Here is a 26021-nt window from a genome sequence, read left to right on the forward strand (position 1 = left end):
TTGATAGGATGGAACTGAAAGCAACAGAAAGAAATTCAATAGGGATAAATGCAAAGTACTGTACCTGGGAAAAAGAAACCAATCGCACAGTTACAAGATAGGGGATACCTGACTCAGCAAAACTATGAGTGAGAAGGATCTTGGAATTGTCATAGTTCACAAGCTAAATATGAGCCAAGAGTGTGATGTGGCTACAAAAAAGGCAAATGCTATTTTAGGCTGTATTAACAGAAGTATAGTTTCCAAATCCTGCGAGGTACTAGTCCCCCCTCTATTCAGCACTGGTCAGGCCTCCCCTTGAGTATTCTGGACACCACATTTCAAGAAGGGTGCTAACAAATTGGAACAAATTCAGAGAAGCGTGACAAGGATGATCACAGCGCTGGAAAACAAGCCCTTATGAAGAAAGGCAGAAAGAATTAGGCATGTTTAGCCTTGAGAAAAGAAGTCATAGGGGTGATATGATAGCACTTTTCAAATATTTGAAAGGCTGTCATACAGAGGATTGTGGTGACCAGAACTGGACACATCACACCAAGTGACGCCTCACCAGCACAGTATAAAGTGGTACTATCACTTCTCATGATCTTGACACTATCCCTCTGTTGATGCAGCCTAGGACTATGTTAGCTTTCTAGGCAACTGCAGCACGCTGCTGACTCATCCACCAGGACACCTAAATCCCTCTCACAGGTACTACTGTCGATCCAGATACCACCTACCCTGTATTAGTGCATCTGGTTTCTCCAGCCTAAGTGCAGGACCTTACTTTTCCTACCACTGAACTGCATCTTATTGGATAGGGTCCAATGTTCAAGTCTGTCTACTCTAGATCCTTCTGAATGTTGAGTCTATCTTCCAAAGTATTAGCAATGACCCCCAGCTTTGTATCATCAGCAAATTTGATGAGTACTTCTTCAATCCCCTCATCCAGGTCGTTTATGAAGAAGTTGAAGAACCTAATCTCAAAAATATGTAAAGGTAAAGGTTAGTTCCATCTCATTTAGTCCAGTCGTGTCCGACTCTAGGGCGCAGTGCCCATGCCCGTCTCCAAGCCATAGGGCCAGCATTTGTCTGTAGACAGCTTCCATGGTCACATGGCCAGCGCAACTAGGCATGGAATGCCGTTACCTTCCCACCGTGGTGGTACCTATTTATCTCCTTGCATTTACATGCTTTGTTTGCATGGTTGGCAGGAGCTAGCACAAGCAACGGGAGCTCACTCCGTTGTGTGGATTCGATCTTACGACTGCTTGGTCTTCTGACCTTGCAGCACAGAGGCTTCTGCGATTTAACCCACAGCTCCACCACGTTCCATCTCAAAAATAGGTTATTGCAATACACTCTACGTGCTGCTGTCCCTAAGGCTGATGTGGAAACTTCAACAGGTCCAGAATACAGCAGTCAGACTAGTGAAGTGAATAAATAAACACCCCCTTATTTCCCCAATTCTGCCTGAGCTGCTCTGGCTACCTGTCCATTTATGCATCATCTTCAAGGTGATGGCATTGGCCTATAAAGCCCTAAACAGTTTGGGCCCTCAATACATGGCAGAACGCCTACTCCCAACCGGGATTGCCTGTCCTACGCGTACTTCGGAGACTGGACGGCTGAGGATGCTGACCCTGAGGGAGGCCTGGAAAGAGAGTACAGGGAAACAGGCTTTCGCTGTGGTTCCACCCGCCTCTGGAATGATTTACCACCTAAAATCTGCCTTGCCCCCTCCCAAATATCCTTTTAAAAACTTACAAATATTCCTGTTTCTCCAGGCCTTTCAGAATGCACCAAATTAAGACCTGAGCACATTAGTCTTTTATCTAATTAGTGTCTTTTTGATTTTCTTAATAATGATTTACAGATTCTAAATGTCTTAATTGTTTTATTATTTAATTTAACTTGTTATTTATTTTATGTTATCACTGACTATGCTATGTTTTGTTATGTTTTTATTATTCATATTAACCACCCAGAGTAACCAATTGGTTAGATGGGTGTTACAAAAATCAAATCAAATCAAATCAAATCAAATCAAACCAATCAATCAATAAAGCAAAGCAAAGTGTGCTGCTTATATACCAGCCCATAGCCCTTAAAGCACTCTCTGGGTGGTTTACAAGTTAATTATTCAGGCGACACATTGCCCCCCCCCCCCCAGCAGGGTACTCAGTTTACCAACCTCAACAGGATAGAAGGCTGAGTCAACCTTGAGCTGCCTACCTGGGATTGAACCCCAGGTTGTGAGCACAATTTTAGCTTCATTTTAACCACTGTGCCACGAGGCTCCTAAAATAAATGAGCAGAGGCTGGGCTGCAGTACTGCAGTTTAACTACTGCACCATGAGGTTCTTACAGTGACCATGCTAACCTTCTTACGGAACATACCGACCTCTGCAGGATTTCTAGCTGGGAAAGGGATTGATGGTCCCTTCAGTAGCACAAGCAGTGTTCTGCCCCATGGCAACAAAATGCAGAGGGTACTGAAATCTAGAGGTGAAGGCATCAGTTAAAATAACAGCAGCAGTTCCCACCCTATCCTTTCCTTTTATGAAAGCACAAAATTTCTCTTCTTTTTTGGGGGGAGGGACAGCACATTCTCCTATGCCATGCAAAGATGTGGGTGGGGAAAGTGCCATTTGTCCTGAGTGCAAAATAGCTAAGCACAGTCCCGGGGACATGCACCCCCCCCCCTATTCCCGCCACTCCTGAAGCTAGCCCTACAAACTTGCAGACTCAACACCTGAATGGCATTTTTGTCTCACAAAAAAGAACTTCCACAGCTTCTCAGCCACAATCTGATTGTGACAGATTGTTTACAGGGTTTGAAATATAATTGAACTGTTACATGTTCATACTACCTGGTTAATCCAGCATGGAAAAGGCTGCAAACAACTGTAGACAGGCAGATTATTTATCTGACTTTTGCTGTACTTTTTAGTCTAGTTTAATTTATTCTAGTAATGAACTGACTTGTGCTTCCTTGTGTAAAGAACTTAAAATATTGATGTTACTTATAAAACAGAGTAGCTACTGTACAGTATTTACTTTCTACTTTTTTACAGTTCTATATTTCTATATTGATAGCTTTCTACTTCTATATTTCTAGTATTTCCTGCATTAGCTAAAAAGTCATTATTGGGTTATTTACCTTTGAACTGCAAATCACCTAGTATCCCTTTAAAATATTTATAAAAACTGTAGATTCATCTACATCAAAAGATCCGAATTATTAAGACTGCATGCAATTCTTTCTTTCTGCATGTCTCTCTTTATGATTCAAGATTACAAATGTTTAGTTAAGATCTTCTAGTGACCTTAAGCATGACCAGCATAGTTCTTTCAAAGGTGACAGGTCATTATCCTTGACTCCTCTGAGGATAACCAGAGAGGTGAAGTGGTTGAGAAAGCTAATTTTGCCAAGTCATTCTGCTATCTGAGAGGGATGGCCACTCACCTCTGGCTCTTTATTCTTCAGGAAAAAGCAGCCAGCTTCAACATAAAGTTCAGAAGCTGGTCAAATGGCATTCTTTCTTCCTGTCATTTATGCAGTCCTTAAACTCAGTGCTGGCAGATATCCTGAAGTAGACCTACTCTGTCAAAGAGTCAGACCATGGGCTGCTTGATATCTTACATTATTGTACAAGTACATATTAAAAGCATACTTGATGTTATGTAAACTGATAACTGGAGCAATACATGAGCTGTATAAACAGTATGATGATTGCACATGAAGAAAATAAGTGAAATAGTTTAGAAATTATATTAGAACAAAATCAGTAATAATGTCCTTATGGAATCGCCACTGAAGATGCTTGTAATGCACAAGATCCCTAAAAGAAGGTTCTTGTAAATAAAACTGTACACACTGTATCTAAACCCAGTAAAAACGAGACAACACTGCAGCTCCTTGAATCTGGCTATGACCACCTGAAAAGGTGAACACCTTTACTGAATTTTGTTTAGAGATGCTCACTTACCAAGGCCCAGATTATTCTTATTCTAGATCGCCTACCAGAAAACAGAGAGTGCTACATCTGAACTAACTTGACTGCAGAAAGTCACGAATCCATAAACCTTACTAAATTGTGGATTCCTATCATGTACTATATTAAAGGATTATTGCCCTCTTTTTAAAGGCTTGCAGTTTGCTTCATCCCAACACAGCTGAGTCATGAGGCTCTCACAGGATAAGCCTCCTTAGCTATTTCTAGTTGCTGGGATACTCTTTCCCTCTCACTTCCCTTGTTTGGTCTGGTATCACGAAGGAAAAAGGAATTCTAGGGTCATGAAGCCATGCACGAAAATGCCATGTGAGATCAAATCCCATCAGTGTGTGTTTAAAAAAAAAAACAACCACCTTAGCATGGCATCCAGCTTTTTTCATGGTAAAAACTTTTTTTTTCCTTTAAAAGACATAACAAAACTAGTAGTCTGGAAGTCAGGTATAATTAGCTAATTACTGTAATATGCCAGCTCAAGTGATGACTTCATGGTAAGAAGGTCAGGTGATGACTTCTCAGTCCACCAAAGCTAATTATGACTTGATTTTTAAAAAAAAAAAAAAAGAGAGAAAGACCACTAGTCTGCTGAGAGGAAATCTTTTAAATTACACATAAGCAAAAAAGAGAAGCGCCAAAGGCTTTCCTTTCTCTCGATAGATACAGATATCCACATCCACATAGTTCTCAGCAAGTCCAGGGCCAGAACACAAAATAACCACAAACAAAAGTTACATTTTGGTATAAAACTGGATGTAACTTTATTGGCAACTCTAACCAATAAAGTTGGTTACTGGAGGTAACATAGAGGATGGATCCCCATCAGCCACCCTGCCTGGTCCCTGATGCTGCCCAAGGAGATATATTCAGAGTTAAACAACATGAATGTAAGCCACTGTGTGGCTCTTGATTGTCCCCCAATGGGGCGCAGAGCATACAACAGCTCCCCAGCTAAGCATTCACATGATCTCTCTCTGCTTCCACCCACCAAGAGGGTCCACCAGAGGGTCCTTTTACTGCCACCTGGGCCCGTCCTCATGCTCTAAAATACATTCCCAACCAAGCTGTGACAAGTAGGTAAAATTCCCAACCACAAGCTCATACCAACACCAAGCATACTCTCTATTCCAGAGCTGACCAAAATATTTCAGCCAAATACTGTACAATTCTAAACTGCAGTGTTCACACAGATGCATACACATCAGCCAAAACCATGGGTTATGGGCTGCTCCAAAGAAATGTTCCAAAGCTGTGAGAATGCAGTTCAGCCTTGGACGTTGGGTTGAATACTCTGTGGATCAGAGACACTAAGAAGGGAGTGGGCATACTGGACAGCAGGATACAATGTCACCTTGCCCATTCCCATCTACCAACAGGTATTGTGCCTCTCTATACTGCAGTTAGTTATCTCTTCATCACATTTTGGAAAGGGCTGCCAGGTGAACTTGAGCAACTGGGGAAACTACAGAAGAAACATAAAGGCAGGGTGAAATGGCAAAGTCTCCTCAAATTCTAGAAAATCAATGGTGAAAACTCTTCTCCCTCCCCATGCCATTCTGCAAAAGGAAGCTCCACAAGCAGCCTCCTCTGGTGTAAACCTACCCATGAGTAGATCTTTATGACATATTGCTGCACCACCTGCACAGGGCAGTACAAAACAACATTTAAAAAAAATTAAAGGAAGTCATAGGTCATGAGCTTGAAGGAACTAATAATGAAACATCACACCCTATTCCAAATGCCACCTTCAATGTGATCAAGACATACACAGACAACTTCCCTGAAGGAACATTATAAGCAATCACACAAGCCAGGAGGCAAGACAAAATGAAATGACAAAATGAAAGCAGAAAACCCTACTAGGTTTGCCCAGCATGTGTTGACAAAGAAAAGAAGAAAAAATAACAGTGAAAATTCTAGCACAATGAGCAGGGGAAATGTCTACCTACTCACATCCTTATTCAGTATTAGAGGACTGGTAGCTGCAAGTGTAACCTGATCCAATCCAATGCTTTAAAAAGTACTGGCTCGGACTGTCCATTTCCATCACTAGACAAGCAAATGGTATATCAAGATACTGCTCTGCAGCTTTGGGGGAGCTTTGAGACTGGTGTGAGATATGGTACATTGGCTAAATTGGAGGAGCACATGCTCAGAAATAGATCCTATAGGAATAGGAGAGCAATGTGGGATTCAATTCATTCTGCTTGAGATCAGCGTTTGGAAAAGTTACTTTTAAAATTATAACTCCCAGAATACCCAGCCGGCATGGCCACTAATTAAGCAAAGTCTGATTCAGATGATGTGGGATGCTATGAAAACTCTTCCTTGGTCATGTTTGAGGAGGAAACGGAGGTGGACAAGCCAAAAGTCATTCCTGTCATGATAAACCACTGTTGATCAGAACTTAGCCAAATGTCATTTGCAACCCAGAATCAAAAAAGTGACTCTTCAATTAGGAGCAATCTGCTGTGGCTAGTGACTTCACTCTTGTGGCAAAGACAGAGAGCTATGCCAAGAATACTAGCCAATATGGAAAGCTTCAACAACAGTGATAGTAACAACAAAACAGGCTTACAGGCTGGTTTTAAACCTAAAAGTTTATCCAACCAAGATTTTTATCCTGCAGTTTTCCTGCCTTATTCATATACTTTTACAGATGTAAATAATTTCCATTTCCATTTCCATTCCTAGCACTCTCATGTTCTCTTATCTCTTCTTCCACCTTTGGCTCACCACAAAACACTCAAACATAACTGTTAAGAAGAAACAGATGGAATAGCTATGTAGCAAGGGGCAGGCGATGCTAGCAGTCCTCCCTGTAAAATCACCCAGAGTCTATGAAATCTTAACAAAACTCTACGACATTTTATTGAAAAGCCTGATTTCTCCGTCGTTGTCATTTAGTCATGTCTGACTGTTCGTGACCCCATGGACCAGAGCACACCAGGCCCTCCTATCTTCCACTGTCTCCCGGAGTTGGGTCAAATTCATATTGGTTGCTTCGATGAAACTGTCCAACCATCTCATCCTCTGTCGTCCCCTTCTCCTCTTGCCGTCACACTTTCCCAACATCAAGGTCTTTTCCCAGGAGTCTTCTCTTCTCATGAGATGGCCAAAATACTGGAGCCTCAGCTTCAGGATCTGCCCTTCCAGTGAACACTCAGGTTTGATTTCCTTTAGAATTGATAGGTTTGTTCTCTTTGCAGTCTAGGGGACTCTCAAGAGCCTCCTTCAGCACCACAATTCAAAGGCATCAATTCAATTAGGTACTCACTGTTCTCCAGTGAATATCTAATCCATGCATTCACCTTCAATGGTGAATACGGATATCCAAAGTTTTTGCATACCTTTATGTTGTGTGTTTTCCTAGGTGCCAGTTCTAGTTAATAGGGAGCAATATTTACTTACACCCTTTTCAACTGATGCAGCAGTACAAGTGGATTTTGTAGGTGGGCACCCATACCTAAATATACATTTTTTGTAAAAAGTTGCCAAAAGTGTCCATTCTACCCAATCTATGGAGCCCACAGGTGAGAAACAGATGTTAGAAACAGCCCATGGTTGGAAAAAGGAAATTCTTCACTAATGTGATCATCTGAGTGCCGCAGCACAAGTGTCTTTTGAGTTCAGGATTATGCAGATTAACTTGAGTTGTCTGGTGACTGATCTTCAGGATTTAAACCCATGATTCCTTTGAGGTCTGATTTCATGAACAGAGAAAAGCTTGCTCAGAGTCTGTTCTCCGTGGCATATATTTATGATATATGGTTCCCTGATAGCAATGCTTGGCATGGAAAAAAAGACTTTACCAGCTTGTGTGTCCCCTTAGAAAGATCCCCCCCCTTTAAGAACTGACCTGTATCTTTCTGGCACAGGGCTAGGGCATGCAATATATTTGGACAATTCATTGAGATGCAAAATAGCTCGTTCTGGCTTCACAGACAGGAGCAAGAGTTAAAATAAGGACCTTTTAAGCACCAAATATCAGACAGGCCCTCAATCACTCCTTTGCAATATTTGCACACGTTGAGCTCTGATTATAGAGCCATCTCTAACATCCTCTTCTGGCCTATGTTTGCCATATGAACTACTACTGTACACTATTCACTATTGGATAGCTCCACTATTATGGCTTGTGAAATCGACTTTTCTATTTGGACACACAGCAATCCTGAACCCTATTGAACAGCTCAGACATTTCTAAATCCAACAGGAAAATGTTTGCTATACCATCGTCTTTCTGTTGCTAATGTCACTCCTCATTCCCTGCGGGGGAGGGGGGGAGTGAGGGAAGCTGGGTGTGGGGGCTGAACAGAACATCCCTGCACTTTAAGGATCAAGGGCTGTAAAAAGATATTTTCCACCATCAACTTCAATAAACCTTTGTTGTCCTGGAAAAACTGGGAGTCACCATTTAAATACATTACAAAGAGCATCAATGTGCATATTTCATGAAAAGGATCTTATTCAAGACACAATAAAAAGGATCTCTGTTTTCCAGCACAGTTCTGTTCTCAGTAATGTCAGTGGCAACTTATTAAAAGCAGATGACATTCTGTATAAGCTGTTTTTTAAACTGCAAATTCTTTTGCCAGCTTTTGTCTTCTTGATCATTTTTGACCAAAGTTATTTCCATTATGCAGACACATAATTAAACCTGAGGGGTATGTCATGAGACATACACATCCCTACTTATTCACTATTTTTCAGATTACAAGTATAATCTCTTTTTGTACAATCTCATGCCAAACTTGATAAACTCATAGTTCTAAAAGTAAAAATTATTTTTAAGCAATGCAAATACTTCTTTCCTAGAGTTAAATTCAAGGTGGCTGATAAATCATATACGTAGCCATGTGATACAGTTACATAGGACATCTCTTCCCCTCTATATGCAATCGATATGAGGAAACAACTGTGCCACATTAGTCTTATCCTTAGACATCTAGATATAGACAACAGCTCCCCCAGAAAGGGGAGAAAGACTAGACTGCTCTTGTGCCTTTAAAGTAACTTCATGTTCAGCTTCTGCCATAAGCTCTTCCATCACATGGCATCAAATGTCCTGCTCAAAGCTTCATAACTGGATACGGTGAACACACTTGAAGGGAGACATGTCCTCTCTCCAATTGAAGCATGAGCAGAACACTATATGCCTAAAACTGTACCCATATAATTCATCTGTATTGCTAAGATTCTCGTTAAAACAAAAACAAGGGTTTCCAGTCATGAGTGCAATTCTATATGCCACGGTGGACGAAGGCCTTGGCCTTTTGCTGCCTGAGGTAAGGATAAGATGGTGCCCCACTTCATTCAAAAGACATCAATAGAAACCAGTCCTACCACTAGATTTTAGCAAATGTAGAGGGCACAGGGAAGTGAAATTGATCATTCCATCCTCAAAGGTCTCACACTATTTCCGCACTCCAACATTCGTTGCTTGAGGCAGCTACTTTATTCTGCCCAATGTTAGGGCCAGCCCCAGAGCTGCCCACTGCACAGCTAGGTTGCAATTCACTGATCAGGCAGTCAGAGCGGCAGCACCAACCCTTGCATACATTCAACCTACTACATTAGGGTAGGCAATGAGTATTTTTTAAAATGCTATTGGATTTCAAATCTCACCAGCCCCAGACAGCTTAGCCAATAGAGGAGGATGCTCGGTATCGACAACATGAAGAGGTGCACAACCCGCCAGCCACTGCACTACATGATTCCAGAGGTGTGAACCAGGCAGCAGATGTTATAATGCTAAAAGCAGAAGATCACACTGTTAAAAGTACAGCTACTGGAAGAGGCTAGTTCAAAATGTGGTAGAGGGTTGTGGGAAATAGTTTCTATGGGACACGAGCTCTTGGCAGCATGGCATTTAGGTGTTCTTCTCCGTATGCAACTCTGCCTTAAGGTGCAGCACCACATTAGTATGCTGTGGTCTCAATCTGAGATGCAGAGGATTGATAGGAAAAATAAAATCCTCAGGGCAGTCAACCATTGCTGGAAGGCTGTCTAGACTAACTGAAAGCTAATTTACAGTGAGGAGATGCCCACATCAGGAGCCGTTAAGTCTAGCCAGTCCCATAGCTCTTGTTCCTGGGCATCAGTCTGACAAATTATGATCCAGCCATGAACTCTGCTGCTGGAATGGAAATGCTTTTTATCTAGTAAGATTTTTTTTGTTCCTGTTGTTCTGGTCCCATTAGCTCAGCATTTCTCAAAAGCAGCCTCTAGCATGATTTTGTGTGGTTTCAGCATTTCCTTTTTGCACCTTCTCAATAATATTGTGCTCAGCTGTGTTATGCACTTCAGAGAAAAGCTCCCACACTTTTATTTTCAAAATTCAAGAAAAAAAATCTGATAAGCACCACTGTCACCAGCATCACCTATCCTCTGTTTCAGATTCATGGCTAAAAATAAACAGAAAAAGAATCAAACAAAAGACTTAATTGCAGAACTCTGCTAATTATTTTAAAGCAGGTGTAGGGAATGTGTGACTTTACAGATTTTGCTCAATTGCTACTCCCACCTGCCTACCGTTGGCTACACTGGTTAAACTGATATCAGTCCATATCAAGTTCCGGGGGGGGGGGAGGTACAAATTCTCTAGTCCCATTTTAAGATGTGTTCGCACACAAGGCTAACTTGTACATTACAGACAGCTCATCACTAGGAGAAAACATTCCTTAAGCACTGAAAACAGCTTATTTTCAGAGCAGGCGCTTTTCACTTCTCTGATGTTTGCAAATTAGCTTGATTTGTTTTGTTTTGTTTTTAGTGGATGATCACTGAGATATAAGCAGAAGCATAATTTACAAATACAATTTCAGATTTTAAATGAGTTATAACAGAGAACCAGGTAATGCAGGGAGAAAGCAGGAAGCCTGGAGCATTTGTTGTTTAGAATTTGACTTGTGTGAGGTTCTAAATCAGGCTTGTCCAACCTTGGCCCTCCAGATGTTCTTAGACTTCCACTCCCAGAAGCCTTCAGCACCACCTCTGCTGGCCAGCACCACCTCTGCTGGCCAGGATTTCTGGGAGTTGAAGTCCAAGAACATCTGGAGGGCCAACGTTGGACAAACCTGTTCTAAATCATTGGTTCCCAATCTTGGGTCCCCAGATGTTATTGGACTACAACTCCCAAAAATCCTGGCCAGTATAGCTGGTGGTGAAGGCTTCTGAGAGTTGCAGTCCAAGAACATATGGGGACGCAAGGTTGGGAACCACAGTCCTAAATCAAGAATGGCACCTGAATCTGTAGAGCAGGCTTTTGTCTTCAGACCTGCCTCCTTAATTTCTGGGAAATGAGGCTAGCAAAGACACAGATGTAACTGAATTAGAGTAAAATGGCATCCAAGGGCTGATATTAACTCCCATATACATACTCCCCGTATCTTTGGGAGACAGGATTCCCACTGCTTTAACAGTTTCAGTGACCTGCTGAAATTTAACAGTGACTGTTTTTCCTAGCAGGAATGAAGAAAGCCTCACCTTTTGCTTTTCTACCTCTCATGAACTTGTCAAGAAAAAGAGGACAATTCCACATCTGCAGAGAAGAACTAGAATCTTAGCATCATAGAATAATGAAGTTGGAAGAAGCCTATAAGGCCATCAAGTCCAACCTCCTGCTCAATGCAGGAACACAAATCAAAGGATATCTGCCAGGTGGTTGTCTAAATTTCTCTTGAATGCCTCCAGTTTCGGCTCACCACCTCTTGAGATTATTAGTTCCACTGTTGTACTGCTCAAACAGGCAGAAGTGAAAAAAGTGCTATCCTATCTCCCCTCACTCTTCTTTTCTCAAGGCTAAACATGCCCAGTTCTTTCAGTCTTTTCTCATAGGGCTTGGTTTCCAGCCTCTTAAAGGATTATTTTGCCCTCCTCTGAACTTCTTCCAATTTCTTGAAATGTGATGTCCAGAACTGGACACAGTAATTGATTCTCTGTTTCTTTAACTATTCCATCTTAGCAATGTAAATAGAAATACGTTTTGTAAGTTGTGTAGGTTTTTATTTGTATGCTATAGACATTGTCTAGAGCAGTGGTGTCAAACTGTGGCCCTCCAGATGTTCTTGGACTTCAACTCCCAGAAGCCTTCACCACCACCTCTGCTGGCCAGGATTTCTGGGAGTTGAAGGCCAAGAACATCTGGAGGGCCACAGTTCGACACCACTGGTCTAGAGGGACGGGGTAAAAAAATAAAATAAAATAAAATAAATACTATTGTATTTTATTATTCATGTAAGCTACCCTGAGTAGACTTTGTGTAGGGGAGCAGCGTAAAAGTAAAAAAAAAAAGTAAAAAGTAAGTAAAGTACTCAAGATGAGGCCTAACCAGTGCTAAAATCTTGCGGGATTTGGACACTACACTTCTATTAATGCAGCCTAAAATAGCATTTGCCTTTTTTGTAGCCACATCACACTGCTGGCTCACATTCTGCTTGTGATCTACAACAATTTCGAGATCCTTCTCACTTGTAGTATTATTGAGCCAGATATCACCCATCTTGTAACTGTGTGTTTTGTTTCTTTTTCCTAGGTGCAGTAGTTTGCACTTATACCTGTTGAATTTCATTCTGCTATTTTCAGCCCAGTGCTGAAGCCTATCTAGATCATTTTGAATTTTGTTTCTGTCTTCCAACATATTAGCTATTCCACCCAATTTTGTATCATCTGCAAATCTGATTAGCATTCCTTGCACACCCTGATCCAGGTCATAAAAATGTTGAAGAGCACTGGGCCCAGGACTGAGCCCTGGGGTACCACACTTGTGACCTCCTCCCAGTTTGAGAAGGAGCCTTTAATCACTCTCTGAATATGATTCTGTAGCCAACCGTGTATTAACATGACAGTTGCTCTATCCAGCCCACACCTAGTTAGCTTGCTAATTAGCGTGTCATAGGGCACTTTGTCAAAAGCTTTGCTGAAGTCAAAATATACTATGTGAACAGCATTCCCTCTGTTTATCCAGGAAAGATACCCTATCAAAAAATGAGATCAGATTAGTCTGGTAGGATTTGTTTTTTAGACAAATCTGTTTTGGCTTCTAGTTATTACTTTACTCTTTTCTAGATGCTTGCATAGTGACTGCTTAATAATCTGTTCCAAAATTTTCCCTGAGATTGATGTCAGGCTGACTGGTCTGTAGTTCTTAGGTTCCTCTTTCTTGCCTTTTTGGAAGATAGGGATAACATTAGCCCCACATGAATCCTTAATTATTATTACTCTTACCCTGTTTGTAACAACAAAGCTATTCCAACTATACCAGTTATTATGTTTTTTAAAAATCAAAACTATGATTTCCACTATGAGTAGTTCCAGTGAATTTACTACTTATATACTGCTATAAACAACAATTATGCTTCGAGCTATGCAACATGTATGTAGATAATTCTTCCAGCTAGAGAGCAAGACACTATTCAGGATGTTAGAAGATAAGCAGGTGTACCTTATGCATGACCTTCTGACATTATTTGTGGTGTTAATTTCCTAAATGATAGAATGTCTGATCAGAAAGGATGGTAGAAATATGGCTCCATAATAATGTTTTATTCTTGTAATTCACTTCCTATTCTTGTTGTTGTTGTTTAGTTGTTAAGTTGTGTCCGACTCTTTGTGACCCCATGGACAAGAGCACGGCAAGCCCTCCTATCTTCCACTGCCTCCTGGAGTTGGGTCAAATTCATGTTGTTAGCTTCAATGACACTGTCCAACCATCTCTTTGCAGCATCGGACTTTCTTTTCACTTAAATGCACGTCCACAGCTGAGCATCCTTTCGGCTTTGGCTCAACCACTTCATTAGCTCTGGAGCTACTTATACTTGTCCTCCGCTCTTCCTCAGTAGCATGTTGGACACCTTCTGACCTGAGGGGCTCATTTTCCAGTGTCATATCTTTTAGCCTTTTGTTTCTGTCCATTGAGTTTTCTTGGCAAAGATACTGGAGTGGCCTGCCAGTTCCTGCTCCAGGTGGATCACGTTTAGTCAGAACTCCCCACGTTTAGTCAGAACTCCCCTCTTGGGTGTCCCTGCACAGCATAGCCCATGAATTACTCAAGCCCCTTCACTACGACAAAGCAGCAATTCGTGAAGGGATTCCTATTCTTACCAGCTAGAAAAACTAAGCTATATTAAGTAACATTAGAGTGTAGTGCTGGATTATGACTTAACTGATATTATTTAAAGCCATAAAGTACTCAATATATATAATAATTGGGGAACATCCTTTCTTGTGCTACTTACTTGATATGGATACAAAGTAACCCCATTTGTTCTTGACAAGGACCAGATGCCGTCAACGTACTGATGAGCCTGGATAGCCACAGAATTCAGGATGTTACCGTTGCTTGGACTGGTGGCCATCTGTACACTGACCTTTGTCTGATGTCCCAAGGAACCATTTTTCTTCTCTGCCCCATTAACGGTCCCTACGTTGTTCGATTTCCCACTAAGCTTGTTAGGTAGAAAGCCAGCATAATTGGAAGTAGCATAAGGAGCAGACATATATGCCCAGTCTCTGGGTTGCAGGCTGCCCATGTGTCGAGAACCCACTAAGGTGGGAATACTGGGAAGGGGAGGAGGGGAGCCAGGAGAAGCATCACCATGTTCAGTGTTGGCAGCCTGCTCAAGTGTTAGTACCATCTGAACAGCCTCCTGCTTCAGCTGGTTCAAGTGAGTGGCACACACATCACACCGGTCGTCTCTCTCATTCCATGCCTTCCGGGTAGCGTTGGGCACCTGTAGTTTGTCATGAATTGCTGAGGAAAATGCTGGATCCTAAAAATCAAAAAGAAGAAAAGAGGAAAGTGTTACATTGTGACTATTTCTCTCTCCATCAATTCTATAGTATCTTTTATGATAGGAATCAAAAGAATTCAGACATAAAAATCTCCATGCTTTTATCAGATACAGTTAGAGGTGATATTCTTGAATGCCACTGAAAGTCCCATTTGGCTGCTGACTTGTGAATTTGCCCCATATGCAATTCTAAAAAACACCAAAGGGATCCATTAAATCACATCAGCCTCACCAGAACAATCAATGATCTCTCCAGTTATTATTTAGATCCACTTATAAATCATAAATGCCCTTAAAGGCAGGTTTTACTTACAAATTCGTAAGCACAAATGCAATGTTTTTGAATTTTCAAAAATTTTTAAAATTTATCCATTCCCCACCATCTAAGAGACAACTACCAGCTGTACAGTCAAAAGACTGCTCTTAACCTTTGCACATAAAATGAAAACCCATACAGAACACTGGTTTCTATCTCATCATTGATTCTTCTAATTCTTCCCTCAGAGTGAGTATTTGTAATCTGCTTGGAAGCCTAGAAGATAACTAGTTCTAGCTGGATACTAGGACAGGATCCCACATATTTAACTCTATTGTACAAGCTCTCATATACACAATGAATCCTACTAGATTAATATATCAGAAGAGTCCTATTCTGAAGTACAGAGAGAGCTTACTCATCCTTCCTCCTATACTGAGTCTACATCATTCCAATAAAGTGCTGCAGACTGAATGACAACAGCAGAAGTTGGCTCTACTCATGTAGTTTCCCTGTACAGTACTCGTAGGTAGGTAGGTAGGTAGGTAGGTAGGTAGGCAGGCAGGCAGGCAGGTAGGTAGGTAGGTAGGTAGGTAGGTAGGTAGGTAGGTAGGTAGGTAGGTAGGTAGGTAGGTAGGTAGGTAGGTAGGTAGGTAGGTGCACATGTGGGTGATGTGTCATCCATTTCACTTCCACTATACAGTGCCCCATGAATTATGAAAAATTCACAAGAGCAGTCAAGTTTGATTTAATCTAGCACTCACTGTCTCACTTTTTAATCTTTTCAGCAGTCCATGGTATCCACCAAACTCTCCCCCAACACCACTGTACCATTTGGAACTCTGGAGACTCAAGGCTCTGAATCATGCAGGAAGCCATCCATGGTGGAAAAGACTCCTGGCTACAGATGTTGTTCCCCCTCTAAAGCATGTGGAACTGCAGAGATGGGCACTAAGGATAAGGCCACTACAGTATTTGCATGCAGTTCAGATCATGAGGGACTGTACTTCTGAAGGAGGCTAAGCAAACAGTACAGGGAAATGATCCCAGAGCAGCCTCCATATATTCAATTGTGATTTAATAAGACACTGTATATGCCTCATTCAAATGAACCAACTCACACCATTGCCATTGGTAATTAGTCTCCCTGTGGGGGGGACTCTATACCTTAATGGTCTTCTACTTCGATTCTTTGTTCCTGCAAGGTGAGACATCCACTTTTCATAACCATTCTGACTCTCTGAAGCCTTCCCACATGTCCTAATTTCCATAAACTGAAGCATCTGCCTCTAGGACAAATGTGCTGTTGGATACAACAGCAGTCTCTAAATTATATGGACCAGGAATAGGGAAAGTGTAGCTTCCCAGATGCTGTTGGATTACGAGCACCATCATCCGTGACAATACACCATGCAGACAGAGCAGCCTGACAAGGTCTACAGGCTGACCGTCACATGACTTCACATAATAAATGAACAATACACAGAGCAGGGGAGGACATGGAGCAGATGAGTGTATGCATGCGCGCATACATGTATGACAGAAAGAAAGATGGAGAGACAGACTGGATGCTAAAAAGAAGTGCAGTTTAACCTATATGCAATGTCTGCCAAAGGATGTGAAGTTTGACTCCAATTGTTATAAACAAGATTGTTCCTGAAAATTCAGTATCATATGCAGACAACTTGAACCTATAATATCGCTTTCTCTCTTCTTCAGCCCTGGAAGAACATATTTTGATAATAATTTGAAAAAAATAATAATAAAAAATAAGGATATAAAGTTGCTTCACTGGAATAAGTCAAAGCCTGCTGGGTCCAGCCTTCTGTTTCCATCAGTTCTTTCCATTTTCAGCATGCAGTTTTATTTAGATGGGAAAGAGAACAAGACAGATGGTTACTCTGAACTGGCAACCAAAGCAAACATAATTCCACAACAAAAACATTTCTTTATCTGAGGAAAGGAAAAAAGAAAAATGCCAGCAAGTTCTTAGGACAAAGGGATAATGTAATATTTACTCTTGGGAAGTTGTATTAATTACTCCATGTTCGTTACATGCTGAAACATTTGTTATTGTAACTGTTTTAACTACCATGAAAAAAACTATTCAGCATGCTGTGATTAATAAATCATGATAATTTTCAATGCCAATCAGCTGTATATGTACATGGGTGTGTTTTCTTTTGTTCTTTCTTTCCCTTCCTTCCCTTTTCCTCTGTCTAGGCAGCTGACTATCTGATGATCTGCAGACTTCTTAATACACAACACTGTTCCTACGGTCACTGTGCAATATTATAACAGAGCCACCAGCCTGGAGTAGAGATGACACAGGTATGGCCAGAGACATTCAAATCTAGAGCCAGTTTTCCTTCTTGGATGATTTTAGTTCTCCGAGATGCAAAGAAAAATTGAGTCCACATGAAAGAATAATAAAGGAGTCCCACCAGAGTGAGGCTAAACATCTATGAACTGAATATCTGCTTTTCCTAGTTCCCTGACCCACATGTTAACAATTTGTTTCTGCTCCCATCACAGCTGCCATTTAGCACCTCAAGCTGTGGCAACTATTTCATACTTACAACATGTAGCCTGAATCCAACTGGTAGCCCCAATAGAGTAGCCCAATGGAATCAATGGAATTTATATAAGTATTGACTTACCATTCAAAAATTGATTAAGTGGGTTTATTCTAGCTGGAACGAGCAACTAGACTTAGACTGCTAAAGTCATACTGAGACCATACAGTATTTGCTTCAAATTAAATTTCATTACATTCATATCCTACCATTCTGTATCCCACCCAGGTCCCAGGCTTTTTTCCACAGAACCTTAAAGAGGCTACCTATCTTTACAGCAAGACTGAGTCCCGTCCCTTCAGTATAATTTGTTTTCTACCAGGTTCATCAGTTAGGCTATAAAACCTTTGCCAGTTCTCCTGTTTCAGCTCCTTAAGAAACCTAACTACCCTCTGCCAATGATCTTGACTAGAGAGTAAGAATGTCTTATGTCCACCTCTAGACACTGTTCAGCATCAAAGATCCTTGGTGCTATTATAAATAAATCTGCAGAAATTATATATTTTCTAAGATAGACCTAATGTCCAAACAATATAAATATTCCACTGACTGCAGCAGTTTCAGGGAGGGCTATCTCCTGGCAGGTTCTGCTGTTTATCATTAATGAGACAAACTTCACTTCTTTCTCAAATACCATCAGGCACCGTGCATCTGGATACACGACTTCCAGGAACATAGGCAGAATTTTATTCTCTGCAGGACCAAAGCAGGCAGGTGCACTGCATTTAATGCAGCCTGACAAAGCAATCAGCTGTTCAATCACCTGACACTGAGCTCAATATAGCCAATCACTTCTAGATCCTGAGTATGTGAATTTCTTTTTCTCACTGTCTCACTGAGTGCATTGTCAAGGATTTTCACAAATCCCCCTGCGCAGATCCAATTGAATATGTAAAAGTTCGGCTTCTCCGCTGTGTTCACTAAGCCTATGCTAAAAGGTTGACCCTTCTTCCACTACAGCTACAGTGATAAGTAGTTAAGCCATACAGAAAATCACTCCTTATCAGAAAAAGAAATAGAAACATGAGTCCAGATTCCCAGACATAACTAAAGTGACATTAGGATTTAAATCATGGGATACTTAAACAATCATCGTCGTTTAGTCATTCAGTCGTGTCCGACTCTTCGTGACCCCATAGACCAGAGCACGCCAGGCCCTCCTATCCTCCACTGCCTCCTGGAATTGTGTCAAATTCATGCTGGTTGCTTCGCAGACACTGTCCAGCCATCTCATCCTTGGTCGTCCCCTTCTCCTCTTGCCTTCACACTTTGCTAACATCAGGGTCTTTTCCAGGGAGTCTTCTCTTCTCATGAGATGGCCAAAGTACCGGAGCCTCAGCTTCAGGATCTGTCCTTCCAATGAGCCCTCAGGGTTGATTTCCTTTAGAATTGATAGGTTTGTTCTCCTTCCAGTCCAGGGGACTTTCAAGAGCCTCCTCCAGCACCACAATTCAGAAGCATCAATTCTTTGGCGGTCAGCTTTCTTTATGGTCCAGCTCTCACTTCCAGACATCACTACTGGAAAAACCATAGCTTTGACCATGAGGACCTTTGTTGGCAAGGTGATGTCTCTACTTTTTAAGATGCTGTCGAGGTTTGTCATCACTTTCCTCCCAAGAAGCAGGTGTCTTTTAATTTCGTGGCTGCTGTCTCCATCTGCAGTGATCATGGGGCCCAAGAAAGTAAAATCTGTCACTGTCTCCATATCTTCCCCTTCTATTTCCCAGGAGGTGATGGGGCCAGTGGCCATGATCTTTTTTTTTTTTTTTTTTTTTTTTTTTTTTGATGTTCAGCTTCAGACAGTTTTTTGCACTCTCCTCTTTCACCCTCATTACAAGGTTCCTTAATTCCTCCTCACTTTCTGGCATCAGAGCGGTATCATCTGCATATCGGAGGTTGTTGCTATTTCTTCCGGCAATCTTAATTCCGGTTTGGGATTCCTCCAGTCCTGCCTTTCGCATGATGTATTCTGCATATAAGTTAAATAAGCAGGGAGACAATATACAGCCTTGTCGTACTCCTTTCCTAATTTTGAACCAAGCAGTTCTTCCATATCCAGTTCTAACTGTTGCTTCCTGTCCCGTGTATAGGTTTCTCAGGAGATAGATAAGGTGGTGAGGCACTCCCATTTCTTTAAGGACTTGCCATAATTTGTTGTGGTCCACATAGTCAAAGGCTTTTGCATAGTCAATGAAAGAAAAGCAGATGTTTTTCTGGAACTCTCTGGCTTTCTCTATAATCCAGCAATTTGGTCTCTAGTTCCTCTGCCCCATCGGAATCCAGCTTGTATTTCTGGGAGTTCTCAGTCCACATGCTGATGAAGCCTACCTTGGCGGATTTTTAGCATAACCTTGGTAGCGTGTGAAATGAGTAAAATTGTACGGTAGTTGGAGCATTCTTTGGCACTACCCTTCTTTGGGATTGGGATGTAGACTGATCTTTTCCAGTCCTCTGGCCACTGCTGAGTTTTCCAAACCTACTGGCATATTGAGTGCAGCACTTTAACAATGTCATCTTTTAAGATTTTAAATAGTTCAACTGGAATGCCATCACCTCCACTGGCCTTGTTATTAGCCATGCTTTCTAAGGCCCACTTGACTTCACTCTCCAGGATGTCTGGCTCAAGGTCAGCAACTACATTGTCTGGGTTGTCCGGGACATCCAGATCTTTCTGGTATACAGTAGTTCCTCTGTGTATTTTTGCCACCTCTTCTTGACGTCTTCTGCTTCTGTGGGGTCCCTCCCATTTTTGTCCTTTATCATTTCCCTCTTTGCACAAAATGTTCCTATAATATCTCCAGTTTTCTTGAACAGATCTCTGGTTTTTCCCTTTCTACTATTTTAATCTATTTCTTTGCATTGTTCTTTTAAGAAAGCCCTCTTGTCTCTCCTTGCTATCCTTTGGAAGTCTGCATTTAATTTTCTGTAACTTTCCCTATCTCCCTTACATTTTGTTTCCCTTCTCTTCTCTGCTATTTGTAAGGCCTCGTTGGACAGCCACTTTGCTTTCTTGCATTTTCTTTTCTTTGGGATGGTTTTTGTTGCTGCCTCCTGCACAATGTTACAAGCCTCTATCTAAAGTTCTTCAAGCACTCTGTCCACCAAATCTACTTCCTTAAATCTGTTCTTCACTTCCACTGTGTATTCATACGGGAATTGGTTTAGATTATGCCTGACCAGTCCAGTGGTTTTTCCTCCTTTCTTCAGTTTAAGGTTGACTTTTGCTATAAGAAGCTGATGATCAGAACCACAATCAGCTCCAGGTCTTGTTTTTGCTGACTGTATAGAACTTCTCCATCTTTGGCTGCAGAAAACATAATCTGTTTTGAACTCCCAGGCCAAACTTTCCTGTTGCTCCTTTTTTTCCTCTTGACTCCCGACTTTAGCATTCCAATCCCCTAGAATGAGAAGAACATCTTTCTTTGGTGTCAGTTCTAGAAGGTGTTGTAAATCTTCATAAAATTGGTCAATTTCAGTCTCCTCAGCATTGGTGATTGGTGCATAAACGTGGATTACTGTGATGTTGAAAGGTTTGCCTTGGATTCGTATTGACATCATTCTATCATTTTTGAGATTATATCCCATTACAGCTTTTCCCTCTCTTTTGTTGACTATGAGGGTTACTTCATTCCTTCTACGGGATTCTTGCCCACAATAGTAGATATGATAATCATATGAATTGAATTCGCCCATTCCTGTCCATAAAATAATACAGGATAATTAAATAAATATACAGTGTGTTTTTATATGAAAATGATTAAAGGCAAAAGAGGTTTCAAACTAGTCTACTACTGATGTTATTATATATAAAGATCTGGGCTTAATTATTTTAAATTGTTTTAGTCAATTTTAGCAAATCAGGGCAATCAGAATGAGATGGTTAAGAAAAATTCCTTATCAAACAGCTTTCATTGGTGGACAGGAACTTAAACAGCAATAAAGTGCAAACGTTCTCCTTGGCAGATATGTTACAGAGTTATTGCAAGAAAAGCTTCTGAGACTGGGATGGCCACCCAAGACTACATATGGTATGGAGGGAAGTTAGATCACTCTTACGCACATCAACGCTTCCAAAACAGATTGTTGGAATAGCATAACTGTTGTGTTTTGGCACAAGTATGCCTTCCGTACGCGTTCCAGGGGGCATGTTGGTTGGTTTAATGAGCAGCAAGTTATTAGTCCCACAGGTGAGTATAAAACAGGCAGGAGGACTCCAAGTTATGTATAGTTTGGGTTGCACAGCATCAGCAACAGGAGGAAGCCAAGTTATGCACACTATTTGAGCTCCTTCAGCCTTAAAAACGCAGCAGGAAACATCACAGAAATAGGTCTGCTTGTGAGACTTCATGTCGACTTGAAAAGTCCATGGTATTTTGGCATGCATTTCCAAAGTGCCAGCTGGGAAGAGAAGCTCCGAGCTTTTCAAAACTCAGACAATAATTCAAGGTTGTAACCATATGTTTATTTTTTAACAAAGGCTGCATACAGAGTCACTGATTTCTTTATCCCATGCAGTATAAGCTAGTAGCATGAGGAAAAAAGAAAATAAACAAGACTCATGAATGTACCTACGGATGAAGAATCATGTAACACCAGACTGAAGAAGAGTTGCAAAGATGAGTGCAACACAAATTACTAAGTTAAAAGAGGTCAGACAGATGGCAAGCTATATATTGTACATAAAGCTAGGATATGCAAAAAATGCTGTCCATACTAGTTCCTTGTTCTTCTTCCCCAGCCTCATCTGCTTGAGTCATCCACCTGCTTCATCTTGTCACTTAAAGAACTGAAATGCTCTTCAATTCAATCTGCTCAGTATATACAGAAATGGACAGCTGATTGTTGCCATGGATTTTAGGAATTATTTTCATAGGAATAATATGTACACCAACCTATTAACACCTTCTTACTAATAATTTCATGGAATGTGCATAGGTCATGTCAAACCTCAACTGACCTACTGGTTAGATTGACAGCATACAATGCAACAAATTATTTAACACAAAGTAATCTCACAGCAAATGTAACAATAATTGACATGAGCCTGCTGAAAAATAATCAGTAATGTAACTAGTTCCAAGTTGCCTGTAGTTCTCATGTCACTCATTGGAGTCTGGAGGTTTTGACTAGTTTTTGTGCCCAACTAAAAATTTGTTTACGGACAAACACTAGCTCTACGGCTTGGAAACGGGGATGAGAACCGCCCCCTAGAGTCAGACACAACTGGACATTTGTCAAGGGGAACCCTTACCTTTACCTTTTTTAAAAGTTGGAGTCACTATAACCCTGCCCATATTCCCCAGTGTCTACACTGCGTACTTTTTCTGAGATACATGCACCAATTTATTCTGTTGAGCTCTCAGTTATCAGGGGGTTTTCTGCTCTGGCTCTGCATTACTGACTTCTATGATTATTTTGCAGTGCTTTTTGGGTTTTATTTACATTGCACTTGTTTTTCTTAATGATTTCTAAAATCTGATTTATTTTGTACAAAACTTGGAAGATTTTGAGTGGAAAGGTGGCCTATAAATACAAATGCAACTGAAACACAATTTCATATTAGAACATGAAAGGGCCAATAACATGCAAGACGCAAGTGAACCATAGAATTTGCCTCTCCTTTGAAGATATGCTGTGCAGGGCCTCAGCTTCCAAACAAATATGGTAGCAAGAACCTGAGTTAGGTGTCAAACTAACTGGTGGGAAAGGTAGAAGAAGAATGAAGATCAAGGCTTGCACATCTTCGTCCTGACAGAATTGTGGTTTCCAGACCTCTACTTCCAGCATGGAGTATGAAAACTAGTTTTTTTAACTACTAGGAAACTCTGATGAGAATGGAGACAGCTTCTCTGATAGGAATCTCATGGATTGTTTATTTCTACCATTCTAAAACATGCTGGCTCCCTGCATCTTGTAGCTCTAGGTTACCAGCACAGAAGCATTCTGTTAAAGCAACCTCTTTGCCATCTTTTCAGGAGACAGAATGGAAGAACGAAATGATTTATTTACTTGGAGAAAACCACATGTGTTTTGAATGTGTGTGTGTATATATCTGGGCCACCTTCCAGATTATTTTGTGCCTTAAAATATATACACACTTACCCCTGAAACTGAATGAATGGTCAAGACTTGCCAACTTTCACCAACTGTAGCATTTGAATGCTGAAAAACCAACGCTCCCAACTATTAAAACGACACCATTTCTGTTGAAATAACAGAATGCTTGAATAAACTGAAGTTGGTGGGAATCCTGTACAAACAGGGCTTGTGGTTTTAGGGTGAGGAATACAAATGAGCAAAACTGCATACAGCAACAGTTACAAATCAGAATGATGATGACAGTGATGATGATCATTTTGCCAGAAAAGAAAATGAAAAGATTACTGTCTTACATTTCAAGATGACTTTCCACAACAGTTTCCAAAGAACTTGGTATCAGACACTTTTTATCTTCTAATACACTCCCCCCCAGGCACTGTGCATGATTACAGTATCTATCATATAAAATCCTGCTTCTTATTAGCTGCTAGCTATCATTTTGCATACCCAGTGCTCTTCGTTTATTTGATCAAGATCATAGTAGACAAAGTGATGGCCTAGAATCTAAGATTCCTGAGTTTGAATCCTTGGTCCAGCATGGAAACTCATGGGGCGGGAGGGGGGGGGGTCACACTGGTAAAACCACTTCTTAAATATCTTAACTAAAACTTTGCTACCCTTTCGTAACACTTGTAACCTGAGGCAGCCGCCTCACTTTGCCTAACAGGATACTTTCATATTCAGATATTAACAAAACTAACATGCATATTAATCTATAGCCATGATTCCCAATCTTGAGTTTCCAGATACTTTTGGACTACAAAATCCTGGCCAGCACAGCTAGTAGTAAAGGCTTCTAGGGTTTTAGTCTGAGAACATCTGGGGACCTAAGGTTGGGAACCACTGGTTTATACTCACAATCCTCCCCCCTCTCCCGTCCATAGTATTTGTCCATGGGAAGAGGGGTCTTTGTATCTTAAGTTTATCACGAAACCTGTTTGTGTTCATTCATTTTATTTATACCCTGACTTTGGCTTTGTGGCACTAGTATACTTATGACACTCCAAAATATCAAGGAACTTTGTGTGGATGTTAAATAGCAAGGAGGATAAGGTGGAATCCTGTGGTACACAACAGATAATTCTTAATTGTCTAATTATACTACAGTACAAGGAATGCACTGAGGAGAACAAAAATCTGGTTTCTTAACTACTCTAAAGGATAAATTGACATTGTCAGGTTACCAAGTGTACACATTGGTACACCGGGGTTCGTATTATTGATTCGATTGTGAAATCTGACAATAGATTCCAACCATCATCAGATATTTAAGAAAGCATGAAGTAAAGTCATAGGAACAGATTCCTGCCCCATATGTCTCTACAGAGAACTAGTTCATACCAGATACATTGCTGGACTTTGGATAGTTGAATGTTAAGATTCCTACTTAATCATGATATGTACTGGATGACCTTGTGTTCCCTCCTCACTCCGAGACTAAACTACAGTACAAGATTGTTATGCAGGTCATTCATTCTACCCCCAATTCTCTCACGTGAAACCAGGATTTAAAATAAAATTTAAGAAAGAGGAAGGAGAGGAGAACTGAAACTATGTCTGCCCCTGAGAATTATACATATCTGCACATTCCAGAATATTCAAGCACTCGTCAAATGCAGAATTAGCCCTGATTTGAGATATTTTATCTTAACATTTTGCCCTAGGGCTAAATAAATATACGTAACCAAGAGTAAGAGATGCCAGAGATAAAACTCCTTCCAACACCTCTAAATTCTAGTTTAGGGAAGCATATACACAAAGAGATATAGAACAGATTCCAGCATGCATTTATTAGGTTCCTGCCACCGGTCCCCAAATGCATAGAAATGCTCCATGTGTAACAGACACTACAATATTCTCTTTAGACGGTCCTGTTCCCCTTGGAAACAGCAAAAAACAAACAAACAAACAAACAAACAAACAAACAAACAAACAAACAAACAGGGGCTCTGCTAGAACTCTCTCCTTGCTCACATGCTCAGATTCATCCTTTCATCCTGAATGCCATAAGAGTGTGTCTTCCTTTTTTCCTGTCTTCAAACAGCAACTTTTATATCAAAAAAGGATCCATAATAAAAAATTGGCATAGCAAAACCTCACTCTAAGGTCTTGGAAATCACTGGTCCTTTTACGGCCAGTCCTCAGCAGAAAAGTAAGATTAAAAAAATAATCGGTCTCTTGTCAAATGTGTCATGGATCAAGATGAAAAATGCTACTTCACAATGTAAAGTTCCATGAGCTCTCATCCTAGAAGGATAAAACAACAGCCTAGTAAGCTGCTGTAACTCCTGGCATCCATACA

The 26021-nt window shown here is 40.9% G+C and overlaps 1 protein-coding gene across 2 annotated transcripts in view; it reads right to left on the reverse strand.

The window, feature by feature from the left end:
* The window catches only part of KIF26B (kinesin family member 26B), a 378172-nt gene that overhangs the window by 242799 nt on the left and 109352 nt on the right, over positions 1-26021 (reverse strand). Inside the window, exon 3 of one of the 2 annotated variants that reach the window (XM_078383091.1) lies at positions 14366-14767. In XM_078383091.1, coding sequence (XP_078239217.1) covers positions 14366-14767 — 402 coding nt within the window. Of the gene's footprint in view, positions 1-14233; positions 14768-26021 lie in introns of both variants that reach the window. The other variant, XM_020788400.3, reaches the window with a different exon arrangement.

The sequence above is a fragment of the Pogona vitticeps genome, chromosome 1, assembly GCF_051106095.1.
Source record: "Pogona vitticeps strain Pit_001003342236 chromosome 1, PviZW2.1, whole genome shotgun sequence".
In the NCBI taxonomy this organism is placed as follows: domain Eukaryota; kingdom Metazoa; phylum Chordata; class Lepidosauria; order Squamata; family Agamidae; genus Pogona; species Pogona vitticeps.